The sequence below is a fragment of the Pangasianodon hypophthalmus genome, chromosome 9, assembly GCF_027358585.1.
Source record: "Pangasianodon hypophthalmus isolate fPanHyp1 chromosome 9, fPanHyp1.pri, whole genome shotgun sequence".
Classification (NCBI taxonomy): Eukaryota; Metazoa; Chordata; class Actinopteri; order Siluriformes; family Pangasiidae; genus Pangasianodon; species Pangasianodon hypophthalmus.
The window spans coordinates 18593902-18610952 of NC_069718.1; the positions used below are offsets into that span (position 1 = coordinate 18593902).

Sequence of the window (17051 nt, forward strand, 5' to 3'; positions counted from 1 at the left end):
ATAGGCTAGATTGTCATATTACCTACTGCATTTATAAACCCTAAATATGCACTATAACCAAATCAACAGTGGAAGTGAAGAAGACACACTACTAAGCAGAAAGAATAGTTAACTTCATCAGTTGTATCTGTATGCTTAAATTGTATTTATTCAGTAAATACAACACAATTTATCTGAAAACTAAAAAAAACTATGAAGTAGGTTATTATGATCATGTAAACATCACTGGAATTTATACAGACAGCTGAGGTACTTTTTTGAAGTAATAAACAATGGTCTAGCCTACCTGCGCTTTCTGTTTTTATTAAACCTTTAAATTTTCTGTAGTATTTTGAAAAGCAGCTCCTGCTTATTCACTGTACAGTCGATCAGCTCGGATTCAAAGCGTCACGCGTGAATTTAACGCGTCACGGCGCTCGCGCTGTTTTGAGCTCAGAATAAACCGGCTGTAATAATGATCCATCTTCAAATGGCGCTGACGCGAATCAGCAGAACAAGGCTCCGTTTATTTTAATATACATTTACAATCAAAAATACATGATGACAGCTCACATACCTGCATCACGAGCTGCACTTTCTTTGTTTCCTTTGAGTATAGGTTTGTTACGGTTATGGAGGCCCCGCCTCCAAGCGCGAGGCCCTAGGCAATGGCCTGCTCTGCCTACAGCTCGCGCCGGCCCTGTGTATAATTAATGACACTGCAAATAAAATAGTTTGTTTCTATTTATTTATTTATTTATTTATTTACCAGTTCACTTACATAATAACCCAAAATAATAAATTTTCTAATTAAACCTCGAATTCATTGGGGATTGATCCCAAAATAAAGGCAGATATACTTTACCAAAGTTTTCAGAATAAGTGCATTTAGAGCTGCAGTGTGCACTTTCACAGGCTCCGCCTCCTCCGCGTGACGTTTCATTTCCGCCTCCTTTCGCGCACACATTAAACTGCAGGAGGAGACTTTCCTTCAGTGCAGCCTGCTAATGTGAGTAACTCCAACGAGTAAGGGTTCCTTTTTCCACCGACTTGCCAAGAAACTGATATTCTAACGCTGAATATGTAGAGTAATACCTCTTCTGAATTCTTCTGTTGTGTTTGTTTAGCTTGGCTATGCTACATTTAGCCGAGGTTAGCCAGCTAATAGGGTAATGTTTTGCTAGCTTGTTTTCTGGACAACTATTTAGCGGGCTGGTTTAACGCCATCACTTATATCTGTCATATCACTCATATCACTTATATCTGTTATATCTGTAATATCACTCATATCACTTATATCAGTTATATCTGTTCTATCTGTAATATCACTCATATCACTTATATCAGTTATATCTGTAAGCTTATGAATATATGCAAAGTGGCTACGTATATATATGAGCACTAGTGAAAATGCTTCTATTTTGCATTCTTTTCTAATTTAATACAATAAATTGTATTTCATTACAGATTATATTATTGACAACAACTTGAGTGAAGAGTAGAATCTGAATTTCAGAGTTTATTAGTATTTGGTATGTCTCATTTTTGCTATAATGACAGTGTGCACTTGAGCTGGCATGGACTCCACAAGTTTGTGCAAAACCTTATGATCCATTTTAGATCAGATCCATCAGAGTGTCATCTGACCACATGCTTCAGTAGAACAGATTAGCCATGAGGAAAATCTAACCTTTTGTACAAAGCAGTTAACATGGTCAATAACACTATTTTCTTACATTTATATAGAGACCTAGAGCAGAATATTAAATATTCCAGATATTGAACATTTATTTTCTTAGTTTTAAACAATTTCAAAATTCTAAAACCTTCTGTTTATTTCTAATTTTATTAGAATTTCCAAAAAAAAATATATATATCCTAGATTTTCAGTGTGACCTTTTGGACGCCACTGTGTGTGTGTGTGTGTGTGTGTGTGTGTGTTTATATATATTTATAGTTAAGTTATGTTTACAGTACTGTGCAAAAGTCTTAGGTACATGCAAAGAAATGCTGTAGAGCAAAGATGCCTTCAAAAATAATGAAACTAAATGTTTCTACATTTAAAAAAATACTATAAAGAGCAGTAAACAGTAATAAGTGAAACAAAGTCAGTATTTGGTGTGATGATCCTTTGCTTTAAAAAAAAAAATAGTAGTCTCAGGTACAATGTGTGCAGTTTTATAAGAAATGAGCTGTAAGTGTTACTGAGCATCTTGCAGAAGCAGCCACAGTTCTTCTGGAGACTTTGACAGTCACACTTGCTTCTTATTTTTGCAGCAAAACCCAGCAGCCTTCATTATGTTTTTTTTGTCTGAAAAGTGTCTCTTATGTAATATGCTGCTTTCTTTACTGACATACAAACATTTTTCTGTAACATTTAATTTTGTGCTGGAGAACTAATATTTGGAAATCAAAAATGTTTTTTGTACTGAATCAGTAATGTAGAAGTCATAAAATAAACATCTATAACAAAGTGTGTACTAAAAAAAATAGGGTGCCTAAGACTTGTGTACAGTACTGTATATAAATAAGTATTTAACGAACGATCTTGTGACCCAGATGTGTACCTGCTGTATCATTACTGGGTAATTGGGAGCAAGAAGATGGTAGATTAGAGATTGCTGTTAGTACCTGAACTACTGCTTGCTTAGCAAGAGCCTATTAAGTCACTGAGGAAAAACCCATTTGGAAAATGGAACTCTGGTCCAGAATGCTTATTTGTGTTTGGATGCATCTATTGTTAGTCAGTTTATTGTGTGGTGCTGTGGCTTAGTTGGTTAAGGGTTTTTCCTCAGTCTAGTAAACAGGAGATCCTGGGTTCGAATCCCAGCAGTGCCTAGCATTTGATGGGGGGCAGCTGTGGCCTAATGGATAGAGAGTCAGACTTGCAACCCGAAGGTGAACCTGAAGGTCATGGTCATGGAGTCTCAGGTCTGGCAGGGATTGGGGGGGGGGAGTGAATGACCAGTGTCGGAGTCAATGTCCCACCCTCAATACCATGACCCCCAACTGCTCCCCAGGCGCCACTGCAAAAAAGGCTGCCCGCTGCTCCGGGGTGTGTGTGCGTGTGCACTTCGATGGGTTAAATGTAGAGCACAAATTCCAAGTGTAGGTCACCATACTTGGCCACAAGTCACTTCACTTCACTTACACAAACTCCGCGGGCCACCCTAGATCTTAGGCAGGAATCGTTTGAATGATGCCACTTAACTGTTAGAAGGCTAATCTTACCTAAGAATATTGAATCATAAAGCAGAATGGTGATGCTATTTTTATCATATATAATAAGGTTTCAGATTACAAACTGTAACCAGAGAACAGCCTGTAGAGGTAATGGCCTTCTTCTGTACTTCTACGTTGACTCTGTTGACGCTGTAATGTACGACAGCTGCAATTTTCATGTTTGGATTCAAGAATTTTTGATTTCTAGACTGTGGTGAAAGAAGTAGAAACAATTACCAATTAATTTTTTTTTTAATTTTTATAAGGGTTTAATTTTTAATTTGGAAGTACGTTTGTGGTCAAAACCTTTGTGTCCAAAATTTAAAAGCCAGGCATCAGTAGCAGCAGGCAGCAGGCAACACCCCACAGGTAACAGCGGTAGTGGCATCCGCAACAGTAATGCCACCCTGCTGCCCATTTGTTCTTCTAGACCTTTCCTCATGCAGTCAGAGAATTCCACCACTGTCCGTGGTCTAAAACAAAACAAAACATCATGAGTGAAACTACAAATCACTCTGAAGTTATGGCTCTGCTTTCCTGTGATTGCTTAGGCAACAACTGTAGCGCATCTGTGAATGTGCGGCTCACTGAGTCTGGGTGCTTGGCCCCCGAAAATGCAGCTTCATTGTTGTTGTTGTATTTTATTTTTTTAAATTTACTTTTTTAATGCCCCTGGAAACACTGTTACAAAAAAAAAAAGAAAAACCCAGGGCTGCTGGGGAAAAAAGTTATTTTCATTCACAAATGATAACCGCAAACAGCAATTTGCAGAATATAATTTTATTAAACTCCTGAACCTGAAGTGTTCCTCGCCTACATCACTCGAGCTCTTAATCTGTTGTGCTTGAGTAAACTAGAGAGCTAACTTTCAAAACAACATTTTTCCTCAAATCAGGGAATTATTGATTATAGTTGACACCAGTAGCTACTTAATAAGATTTGATCAGATTTACTTCAGGTTTTGGGTTTGTTACATTGCAGAAAGTTCAGAAAAGGTTGCTGGATGCCCTGTCAGAATCTGTTATAAAACTGGAACTCACTCACAGTGCTGATGCCTGTCAAGAAGGGGTCCTTTATGAGGTAGCCCATTATAATGCCTGTATGAGTTTCTTTTAATAACGATGGAGAGCATTCTTTTAGAAACTATGAAAAACATGTCCAATTAATTTACAAGTTTATACAAGATAATTTTTAAAATTAATTAACCAAGAGAAGAGAGATGCTGCTTTGTGCACAGTGTGTGGTCTGCTTTATGGAGGGGGATGGCTCTGTAAGTTAAAGCATATTTCTTTTGTGAATTTTGGGCCAGGTTGTACAGGAATATGATAGAAATATGGATTTATTTTGGGGTTTAATAAGGCAGTGTATAGGTCAGACTCTAGTAGCAAACCACTGATGGTAAAAAAAAAATTGTGTTTTTTCTTTGTGCTGTGAGCTTCATACTCACTCCCTTAGTGGGTCTGATGTAGGAAAGTAAAAATCTCCTGCTCACATCACTTTTTTTGTTGCATTCCGTGGGATTTCATTCCCGATGCACATCTCGAGTCTCAACCAGATGCTCTCTGAACCCCGTGAAAAAGCATGTCATATTTGTATCTGTATTTGTATTACTGTATTATTGTTTAGAACATATTCTGTTTTCTGTTTAATCCAAATAATGCATTCACATCTGGTTAAATCCCTAGTAGCAACCAACCTGCGTGTTGTGCCTGAGGAATCAGCTTGTAGTTTAGCTTGCAGTTCAATCACGCCTGGAACCTATTTGCATGCCTGCCTCTCTGGATAAATCGTTGTGGTAAGCGTGTAACGTTAGTAGGGCAGCGTGGGTGCACTCGTTTCTACAGCTACAATATCTCTTTAACATGCCCCTTAACAAATCATTTTGGCTGGGGCATAAGCAGGACAGCTGCCACGAACTCGTCTTCATATCACAGAGCTCATTCAGGCATGTGATGAGACGAGCTGCTTAGCCTAAAGAGAGTCTCCTCTGACATGAAGTGTTGTGACTCTGCCACAAAACTGCTGGAGCATTGCACTCACTCCCTCAAGCTTTTTACTGTTTTTAGCCTTGTTTATTATGTGCACTCAAATCAGAGAGTGCATCTGGGATGACATGAACTGAATAATGCAGCACAGGACGAGGAAATGGCATCACGGATATGCTAAAGACATTCTGTTTGCTCTCTGTTTGTATACACAGAATGTATGATACACTGATTGATTCAGAGATATTAAATATTTTAAAAGAGAACAATCCTGTTTGCTTTTTTTAATAGCAGAGGTGCTGTGTTATGCCAGTGTTTTGGAGACAAAAATATTTACCAAAGCCGTTTCTGAGAGTAAAACCAGAAATTATGTTTATCCAACTCCCAAAAATATGTGGCTGCCATGATGTGAAGGGTCTATCCTCTAGCAGTGCAAAATCAATAAACACTTTAATCAAAATGACAACATGTACTAGTTTTTAGAAAGACACTGCAAATTCTTAGGCATGATGCAAACTCAGAAAACACATGCCACGTGAGTCAGAAACCAACGGACGAGTTTCTATGGGACACTCAAGGGGGATGGAACCCTTTGAGTGTCCAATACATTAGACACTCATTAGATTACAATAGATTAGATTAGATTCAAATTTATTGTCATTGTGCAGAGTACAAATACAAAGCCAATGAAATGCAGTTAGCATCTATACAGAAGTGGAAATAGCAACGTAGCACTGAGTGGTTCGGTGCAAGTAAAGGGACAAATAAGGTAGGATGGCAGTAAAGTGCAGATGACAATACAGTGGAAATGGCATGATACATGTGTAGACATAAATCCAGTGAGATGAATGTTGGAGTTGCTTTTATCCAGGTGGGTCAGGGCAGAGTGGGGTGTCGTGGTGATGGCATTCTCTGTTGACCTGTTCGGGCAGCAGGCAAACTGACAGTGATCCAGTGTGGAGGGCAGAAAGGATTTCAGAAGGGAAAGGATCAGCCTCTCAAAACACTTGGTGATGATGGGGTGAGGGCGACAGGACAGAAGTCATAGAGGGCCATGGCACCAGCGTGTTTTGGCACTGGCACAATGATTGCTGTTTTGGAGCAGGTCTGGAGCGCTGCTTAGGTTAGTGACAGCTTGAAATTGTCAATGAAAGCCCCTGGCCAACTGCTCTACACAGGCCCTGAGCACCCGGCCTGCAATGCTATCAGGGCTAGCAGCCTTGTGTGCATTAATTCTGCTCAAGGTGGAGCACACATCACCGGTGGAGAGTGTGAGCGGCAGGTCACCAGGTGAGAGCTCGGCTTTGATGTAATGTTCTGTGTTTCCATGATCAAAGTGAGCATAGATGTTGAGCTCATCAGGGAGGGAGGCATAATTGATTGAAGAAGAAGTGTTGATTGGTTTGTAGTAAGTGAGGTCTTGGATACCCTGCCATGTGCGTCAAGGGTCGTAGTTAAAGCTGTCCTCTATCCGCAGTATGTACTCTTATTTAGCTTTCATGATTCTCTTTCTTGTGTTGGCCCTGGATGAGCTGTAATTTTCCCGGTTTCTGGACCTAAAAGCAGCATCTTGTCCTCTCAGAAGTGTCCTCTCATCCAAGGCTTCTGATTGGGGAATGTTTTAATTCTCTAACTGGTAGTGACTGTGTCAACACAACCATTGATCCAGTGCACAACATCACAGAGTTTGTGTAGATATCAGTGTCAGTGTAAGAGTCCTTCTAACCACACTTTTACAGGCCTTACTGAGGACTTAACACGTTTGATGATGGCTGTATTTGGGGAGTAGGAAAAAAAAAAAGTTGAGCTTATCTACCTGTGATACAAAATGGTACAGAGTTATAGAGTAGTTGGGGCACGCTACGTTTTAATATGGCTGATTCCAGTAATATGATTGTAGAAGAAATGGAAGAAACATTAAAAACAGCTGTGTTTAAACACAGCATTTTGATCTGGGTCTGATTTGGTCTAAGTTTTTGGATCCATTCCTCATACAACATCACACCATAACCTTGGGCAGAAAAAAGCCTGTGGAGTTTAAACATTATTATTATTAATAAAACGTTTAAATGCCATAAAAGACTGGCTGCTGCTATTAGTGCGAGTGCCAAGAATAAGGAGTCTGAAGCCAGACAGAGGAGTGAGAAAGTCTGATCTTGAGTAACTGTGTGTCATAACGTACAAGTTTGATTTATTATTCTTAATTATTGTCTGCACACACTAGCTAGCCGCTGTTCTCAGACACTTTCTGGTGCGCCTTCTTTCTCCTCTTTAATAACTTGCTGCATTTACAGTGCCTTCTCCGAGTTAACTGCTCAGATGGCCAACTGCACTGTCAGCTGTCAGAATGACCTGCCACTCTCTTGAGTAAAGTTATGCCGATTGGGACGCAGCCTTTGAGCTGTCAGATTAATTCGTGCCGTGGAGAAGTGTGAGTTCTTCTGAGTGCCTTGCAGTAGTATTTTCTGTATAGAGAGGTTCCTAAATCTCAGGTTGGGTTTTTTGCAAATTAGGTTTTCTTTAATTCGTGACGTGGGTTGTGCTGCGCCCTTCTCCTCTGCACAGATTAATGGCAAGTCAAAATATATTTAAGGAAATTATGACAGTGGCAGGTCAAGAGTGTCCCAAACTGCATACTGTGCATTATACACTGTGTCTAAATTATAGTGACGCTATTGGTGTACCAGGGTTGGACAAATCAGTAGCCCAGGTGCATGAGAGAATCGGAATTTGTGTGCGGGGTCATTAGTTTTTTATTCGTTGTTGCCCAGGGAGCAAGTAGGTTCAACAGCCAGATATGACAAAATAACCTACTCCTTAGAACCTCTTTGCAAACCAGAGTTTTCATTTGGTGTGTAGCTGGGTTTGAATTTAATGCACTACATGGTTGTGTGATGCACCTATAGATATAGCTATGCTGTAAATATAGCACTTGTTACTCATTCTGAATCTCACTGCCTGCTACATTACACACATCAGTCGATGCACGGTCTATTGGGTGGATTAATTAGCAACCAAAATAGGCAGCTAGCTCGAGCACAAGCTCTGTTTTTTATGGCTCTGAGAGTGACAGTAACATGCTAGCTGGAAACTTTAACTAACTAGTTCAAACGCAGCGTAAAGGACAGAATGCACAAACTTGTTTGTGGTGTGTACATTTTTACTCTCAGATCTGTGTTCCAGTGGTATGCTATTATCCGAATTGTGTATATTGATTGCTATTTGATCCAATTTATGTTCAGCTTGTCTTTTAGCTAATTAACAAATGTAAGTGTTGTGGAGTTTCAGAGCTGCCAAAGCACTGTGTTGAGTGAACACCTTGCACGGTGTTGAAGATAGTGACGTACCTGAACATTCCAAAAAAAAAAAAAAAAAAAAAAAAAAAAAAAACCCTGATCATATTATAGAATACTCACTGCAGCTTTAGAAATTTTAACTCTGCTGAAATTTTAAACCCTTCCAAGCCTGCACTCCAAAGTTGAATATTCTACTTCTTGCTTATGAGCCTGTTATTTTTAGATGTGCCATTTGTGATAAAATCTTGAATCTAGTCCGTTAGGCTAATTGATCTTTGTTTGGAGTGGAGATGTTCAATTGGGATTGCATTACGCTCCTCAGTCTTTTTTTTTCTTGTGCGTTGTGAACAATAACATCTAATTCACTCTGAGCTGGTCTGTTTCCTTTTGTGTTCTGTTCTGAAGGCTTCAATTACTAGCTGGCAAGAGGGGCAGAGGAATATTCATAGGCTCAGCCGTTTTAGTTAATTCATCTAACAATGTGTAACGTGCTCGTCTTGGAGAAAAATCACAGAGGAAGAAGTGTTATATAAACTGTTGAAATGTGTCCGACCTTGTAATTACCTGTTATTTCTTTTCTCCGATTGTTAGGAATAGGCTCTAATGGCTTGTTTTTCACGGATAAACAAATACGAGCTTTTGTTTTTGAGTCTCTTCAAGTGATCTTGGTTGGAATTTCCTAAATTTCTAACTTGACACTTTTTGAATCTTTGAGTGTTTCTTTTAAAGATTTGTTAAAATTAGATTAAGGGATTAAGAACGTTTGAATGATTTTTTTTCCTCTTCAGCCTGCCCCTGTTCCCACCCAATTACAATTGGGGGCAGTCGTGGCCTAATGGATAGAGAGTCGGACTTGCAACTCGAAGGTGAACCTGAAGGTTGTGGGTTCGAGTCTCGGGTCCGGCAGGGATTGTAGGTGGGGGGAGTGAATGACCAGCGCTCTCTCCCACCCTCAATACCACGACTGAGGTGAGACCCATGAGCAAAGCACTGAACCCCCAACTGCTCCCCGGGCGCCGCAGCAAAAAAAGGCTGCCCAGTGCTCCGGGTGTGTGTTCACGGTGTGTGTGTGTTCACTTGGATGGGTTAAATGCAGAGCACAAATTCCAAGTATGGTTCATACTTGGCTACAAGTCACTTCGCTTCACTTCACTTCACACAAAGCTCCGCCCTCCCTGCAGTGGTTCGGCTAGAATTAGCAAGCTAACTTGGACTGCCATAACTTTCAAGCACACTCAGCGTTCACTGATGCAAATCATTGTACTGATTTATGTACTGACTTGCCTACGCTTTTGTGTTTTTCTTTGTAATGATGTTTGTGGAGATTTAAGCTCCAGCTTAAGCTGTTCTGTTAAATCTTTATACAGGTTGTGTTTACATACCTGTCCAGGGGCAACTTCACTAATCCTGCATCCAGCTTTATCCCCTTCACCAGTGATAAGTAAGTTTTATTTATTCGATTATTTGTATGAGTAAGAAATAAAAAAAAAAAATACCTCTTTTGCACAATTTCATTTACAGTATCTATGTAAAGTTTTTGTATAGTTTTTATTAAGTTTTTGTAAAGTATGTATAGTCAACTTAATTGTTTTTCTTATACTTCTATGTTCATATTTCTGTTTAACTTGTATTTAGCACCGTGGTCCTGCGAGACATGACATTTCGTTCCACTATATGTCCACACATGTAGCAGAATGACAATAAAGCTCGATTTGACTTGACTTGACTTTAAACACTATCGTTTTGGAATTTAGGCTCGAACTTTAATCAGAGGTTCTCACAGAGGTTATATATTTACCTGAGTTGGCTCTGTGTGTGTTTTCTGCCTGCTAGTGCTAGTGTGTCAGTACATCTCTTAAGAATTTAAAGCACCTGGGGAAATAGAAGAGGTCTCTGGTCAGCTGGCAGATGTTGTTTATGCAGAATATAAGGCCTATTTACAGAGACCAGGAGATCTATAAAATGACCGTTGAGGGATTTCTCTCCCAGATTTACCCGAGTTACTGCTTTGGGATAGGAAGATCGTTCTATAGTGAGATGTGGCTGTGTCCTTTATGAGTAACTAGACTTTTGTTTGTGGAAACAAAAGCTGTATCTAGATCGCCTTTTCAATTAGTCACCATTGATTATCACTTACCTCTGGAGAATGCTGCTGGAGCTCTGTGGCTTCGGCAGGCCAGTGAATTATCGGCAGGGAACTTGTTAGGAAGTCTTTTTTTTTTGTGGTCTCTGACCATGCAAAATGTTTGTGCTTTTAATATTGCTGGAGTAAATTGCTAACTCTTAGCTAATTGGGCATTGATTATGCTATGCAAAATGTACAGCGTTATTATTTCAACCGTGAAGCAATGTAAGTGAGTTCTGAGAGGCTGAGAGGTGTGAAACTGGCAAGCAAGATTGGAATTCATTACAAGGCTCAAGTCTGACGTCCTCGACCTTTCATTTCTCCTCAAGGTGTTTTGTCGAGGTAGTGGAAAAGTCTGTATACAAAAAACCACACACACACACACACACTAGGGCTATACGGTATATCATTTGTTAAACATTATAATGATACTGAGATCTCAAAAGCTTGCAATATGCAAATGAGCTCCCTACCGAGGTTTATTATTCTGCTCTGAGTAATATCGTCTGACCATCTGCTTTCAGAGTTGTCTGAGGATGCTTTGGTCAAGAGTTGCATTGGTGTGATCCAGAAAAATTATGATTTTGGACAAACTAATGCGGGTAATATTTTATCGTGACACATTGCAGGTTCACCAGTTAGTATGAATATATTGCGAAGCACTGGCATTCTGAAAGATCTGGCAACAAGACCAACGACAGAATAAGAAAAACAGAAACCTCGAATGATTAGTGTCCAGGCCAATTTCTGAAGCTTTCCTGAAGTGTTTTTAGTTGCCGGGATCAAGGTCGTCTCACAGAGGAAATTTCATTTAACGGATTCCATTTTAACCAGCCTTGACGTTTGCTTTTGAAATCACAAATTGCAGCAATCACAGAATGATGGATGTTTTGGAAATCTTTTAAAATTTCACCTACATTGTGCATTCAACTAGGAATGTAAACCAAAGAGTGCAATCCTGAGAGCTGATTAAATTGCCTATTATAATGACAGCTACTGTCGGCTTGGAACCTTTTCTCATATGCCACCATTTCATAGTTGTATTTTCCTATAAATAAAATAATGATGTAGTAATGTGATCATATCGCTGTGTCTGAAGCAAACATCCGATTGCTAGAAACTAGCTTATGCTGTGATAGTTTTATAGTATCATAGAGGAGTTTTTTTATTATTACTTATGACACTTTGAGAAACAAACACTGTGAATATGGCTAAAATGATATTTTTTTAGAAAGCATTCAGATCACTTTCTGTCTTGAGCTATTATATAGAGGATTTTTAATGAACCGCACTTTCAACTATGTGCTGAGTACAACAGCAGGCATATTTAAAAAGTGGTGGGAACATGGCCCAGTCATCCCCAGAATAAGTTAGTGCCAGTGAGGTGTGTGTGTGTGTGTGTGTTGCCATGAGCAGAAAAACACTGAAGCCAAGCAGCAGAATTAGCACATGTGCTGAAAAGCTGCAATTTTTTTTTCATTGAGTTTCACATTACTGTGTTGTCTGTACCAAAATGCATAAGCTACAATTAAAAAAAACACTCATTACCCCAAGGAATGTGGCGTGCTGCTAAAATTGTTACTTGCTATTTTTGTCCATATTGTACAGCTCTAGACTTGGAGTGCTTTATTCTGAATCAATCTGTCATCAATATAGCAAGTTTTTACTGTCACCAATGTCAATATGAGGACGATGTGTCTGCTTATCAGTAATTTACTGATATATTTTTTTTTTGTTTTCCTGTTTTATTTTCTTTCTCATTATTCTCATTACAGATAATAAGAGCGATGCCTGTCCACACAGTGAAATGTGCTTCAGATCTGGACACTAGTGTCCCTCCACACTTCCAGCGGATTTCCATATCAAACCTCAAACTCGCATCTGACTGTGTGCACAGGAGTGTAAAGGTTGCAAATGGGCACCCTTAATGTTATGCCTCGTCCAATTTTTCCAAAAATAAAATTAATCAGCTTAGAAAAACAGCAGAGCCTTAGCTGCCTGACTGAACTGTGCTCTTTGTTCTTTTTCATAGGGTGAAGTGGTTCAGAAGGGCCCTGTAGTGTCTTGCAGACAGACAGACCACCTGCTAAAGGCTGTTATCCAAGGTGAGCTTCTGATTAAAATGCCTAAAACGGCTGTTTAATGCAGACTGCTATGAAGCGGGTAGTTATATTGGACCTGTGGCCTTGATTCCGAGGTTATAGTAGGCACTAGCAGGTTTATGATAGAGAGCACAAATCATTTTAGTCCCACAGAAAAAATGCAGTTTGAGAGCTAGAGGAAATCAAGGAACTCCTTGCTCCTCAGAGGCAGGGTAGCAGATTATTATGAGAATGATCTTAAACATGCAGTCTATGCTGTTTGCCCTGTATTCTCTCCGTATTGTTCTGCTGCATTTGGTTTAAGAGGATTTAAACATAAACCAGGGCTGCACAGTTCTTGGGAATAATGGGAATCTACTTTTTTTTGGCTTAGAGTTGATATCACAATTCTCACTAATGATTCTTTGGCCAATTTTGGGACAATAGAAACAACGTGCATGCCTGCCAACCATCACGCATTGTGTACGAGTTATCTCTTAATAATACTCCAATAGAGCAATCTTCTTACCTCCAGTAAGGACAAGTCTGAATATAATACATTCTTGCAGTGTGCTTTTTGCATTTCAAACCTACCAGTACTTTTGTGCTGAGCCAAAATAACTGCTATTCATGCTAGAGTCCCAAGAGCATGGTGTGTTCTCCAAAAGAAAACTAGAAACATTAAAATCTGGTTAAATGATTAGATGTTGTTTCTGATTTTCTGCTAATAGCAACTCCTAAGTTACTTGTGGGTGAAAATTATTCTTGATTAGCATGCTGTAAGTGTAATGCATCACTGGCTAGTTATGAGCACGATGGCACATGCAGCCATGACTTACTCACCCCATCTGTTCATTTCATACATTTAGTCATTATTTGTTTAATAACTGGGAATTTAATATTTAGTTAATAATAATAAAGATTTGATTAGGACAAATTTGTTTCTTCTCACTGCCACTTCAGGGCCAGTCATTGGTCCTTCACTTACAGCTTAGCTTTCTGACGTTATTTCTCCTCTTTTAAGGGTTATCTGAGTGCAAATGCCGCAGAATCAACTTCGTGAACTGAATTAAATTGCATTGAGTAACAAACTGAGATCTCAGTTTCAATACAGTTTTTTGTGCAGTCTTAACCTAAGCATTCACTCCATGTTTCATAGCACTGTCTGTGACTGTAGCATGAGAAATCTAAGTAATTGAACTTCTTAGCTCTTTTAAACTTAAAGTATGTAATGTAAAGAATGTTCATTTTCCCCCGTTTCTCTCTTTTCATTCTGTTTCTCAGATAAAGACACACAGAGTTCAGACACATCACAACAAACATCAATCAATGTCATTTTTTTTGGTACGTTGGCGAAGGACTTTTCGCAGACTGTCAGTCAAGGGGTAAGCCTCTGCTTTAACGTATTAAAACTTCCTTTTAAGAAACCTATGGTGATGGTGGTGAGTCTCCTGCTGGGATGATCCCTAAGCTCGACTTAGTTAAATTTAATACCATTAGTAAAGAAAGAGCTCTGCAGGAATAGTATTAGAACATAATACGATTATGCTTAATACTTTTACCCAATGGGAGTTCTACTCTTTGTATGTATTAACAAGGTTTTATTAAACATTGGATATTAAAATAACAAGTTGTATTTATTATAATTCTGAACAATACATTGTTCACTGAGGCCTGTGATTAAATCCCGCTGTCACCAACAAATCACAAACAAATGGTGTTCTGAAGTAAAAATTTGTGTGAATGTGATGATGAATATGAAAAGCACTGTAGTAGCATAACACAGATTTTGCTGCATTGAAAATAAAAACACAACACAATCATCATAGTTTGGATTGCCTCCCTGCTGGCTGTGTGACAGAAAAATCCTCCCCAAGAGACGTTTCTTTTAATCTGAGCCTTGCTGCTTTGCTTTATGAAATGTTGCTTTTTGCTCTCTGGATCCTGTCCTCCAATCCCCTCAAGCCCTCGTGACTGCCTTATCTCTGGTTTTGTTCATTAGTCCAAGAGCTGCTTTTTCATCAGGAGCCCTCCACTGTGGCTTATCCTCACTGCTAGCGTTAGTGTTATGCTCAACGTGACTCGCTGGCTTCTTGTTTGTGGAGTGGGCTAAGCTCCCAGATAGCCTGTGGAAAGAGCACTTCTTTTGTAATGTGAGCTGATGCTAAAACCCTGTACATGATTACAGTAGACACATGGCAGCTTTTATAAAGGCGACATGCACCGCTTTGTCAGTCTGCTTTCTTGCATTTATGAAGAAGGATTAAACTTCCAGAAAGGAGGCGTCCACTTCAAATGCTTTTGTGTAAAATGTAGAGAAAGAGACGCACTGCGCTGTCATTTTATGGATGCAGATATTGAATACAGCCGTGTATAAATGCTCAGGTGTGGCAAAGAAGCTAGCCAACTGGAGCCTCAGTAAAAAAAAAAAAAAATCAGACGTTGTAGAAATAGAGAGATTGGTGAACAAAGTGTGAACTTTTTCAGACAGATTTAGAAATCATGAGAATTCCTAATGGGCTAGTATGGTTCTTCAAACACACGTAAGAATTTGATCTGAAATAACGACATGTTGACTGGAAAGTGCAAATATTTTAAACTTTTATTCCAGGCAAACAGGTGACACACTGGACCCTACTATCATAAATTCATTAGCTAGCCCAGCGGACAAGTAAAAGCTCCAGTGTGCTGCCAAGAAACCTAACTGACGAGGCTAAAAAGTGATAGCCAACACAATGTAATAACTAGTTACATTAATACTAGCTAGGGGAAATAAGGGAAATGGATGAGTATATCATCATGCAGCACATTTGCACCAAGTCAACAAGTCTCTGCTTAACATTTTGGCTATGATATGTGGTGGTTTGTCCTCGCATCACACGTGAAAGATCTAACATCTTCATTTTCTCTGGATATGTTTAACTGTGAGGTGACTGCATGTTGTGCTAAATGTCTTTGCACTGCACTCATGAGTGCTTTTTCATGAGTGTTTCCACATACCTGTGAGTTCCTGAAAAAAATTCAGAATGACAACACTGAGGTTCATCGCACCACTGTGAAGCACCTTAAGGTTAAAATGCCACTGAAATCAAATTGCTTTTTCACATCTTTTTGTCCCTGTCCCTTAGTGTTATGGACACCAATACATTCGTATATCTAGGTCTTTTCAATGCTTGAATATGTCACAGAATAAGAACACAATTCTGTTTTTTATACACCATCAAGGTTTCTCCATCTCTTTCTCCATCATCCAGTGTCTTCGCTCTTCTCCATATTTAGCTAGCTGCCTAAGCTACTGTCAGGGTTGATTAGATTTGTCGGTGTGGCATATCTCAATCACTGTTGTGTAAGTCACCCAAGCAGTACAGCATGTCCTCACTCTGACTTCATGTTTCAGAAGGAAAAACATCAACATGCTGAATCAAATCACAGCTGAAATCTATTTCGTGGGGACTTTAAACATAGCTATGTACAAAATGGAAACTGACTGGAATGAAAGCCTGCAGCCACCTCATCCTTTTATAAATAAGATTCGAAGACCCCTGCTTTAGATGCTTCACGCAAGTCCACAAATCCAGGCATGACTGGATTCCCTGAGCTTATCCTCATCCCCATCCCCATGCTCAAGATCAATTTAGTGGCATTGTGCTGTTTTTGATTTTCTTTTGTCTGTCCCACTTCATATTGCTCTAGGACATTGTCTTATTGTCTGGCTTCACAATCAGCAAGGCACCCACTGAACAGACTGACAGACTGCATCCGTGTCTTTTGGAGATGAGTAGCATTGATGCCTGTGTGTATGTGAGTATCTAATGCTAACAAATGCAAGCATTTTTGTTTGAAATCCACAGTCTTTGAATCACTTAGTTTGTTTTTAATCAGAAAAAGATATAACCCTGCCTCTGTGGTGTGTAATATTTGCATATGATTGATTTCATGCGGTGTGTTTCACAGGCGTACTCATCTAAACTTTTTGTCTCCAGTGGGCCTGCTGCTGCCAGCTCAGAGGTACTGTGTTTGCTTGCATATGTGCCTAAATGAAGCACTAAGTCTGATACTACAGTTCAAAGAAGAAATCTGGCTAACCCGGTTGCAAATGCGCTTACGCCATTATGCTTTTTTACATCTCTTGGCAAAGAACAAGCTGATTGCGTTTAAAAAGCAGCTAGTCTGAGAAGACAGGCGCTTCCCCGTGTGTGCCATTATTCCTTTTATACAAAACAGATTGCAGTTTCATAATAGGCAGCTGACTAATCCCAATCGCATCCTTTCCAACTGTCTTTGTGTTGTGTCTGTGCCACTAACGGAGCATTTTATATAAAATCCATAAGTGTATGTGATTACATTTTGATATGGAAGTCGA

General features: G+C 39.4%; 1 protein-coding gene across 5 annotated transcripts in view; it reads left to right on the forward strand.

Moving 5' to 3' along the window:
* Nucleotides 1-856: 856 nt before the first annotated feature.
* The window catches only part of pot1 (protection of telomeres 1 homolog), a 43450-nt gene continuing 27255 nt past the window's right edge, over nt 857-17051 (forward strand). The window contains exons 1-7 of one of the 5 annotated variants that reach the window (XM_026919315.3): nt 892-988; nt 9850-9923; nt 12383-12514; nt 12640-12712; nt 13973-14073; nt 16382-16489; nt 16643-16696. In XM_026919315.3, coding sequence (XP_026775116.3) covers nt 12395-12514; nt 12640-12712; nt 13973-14073; nt 16382-16489; nt 16643-16696 — 456 coding nt within the window. In that variant the 5' untranslated portion in view covers nt 892-988; nt 9850-9923; nt 12383-12394. Of the gene's footprint in view, nt 1006-9849; nt 9924-12382; nt 12537-12639; nt 12713-13972; nt 14074-16381; nt 16490-16642; nt 16697-17051 lie in introns of those variants that run through there. The other 4 variants (XM_026919312.3, XM_034307356.2, XM_026919314.3 and 1 more) reach the window with 4 other exon arrangements.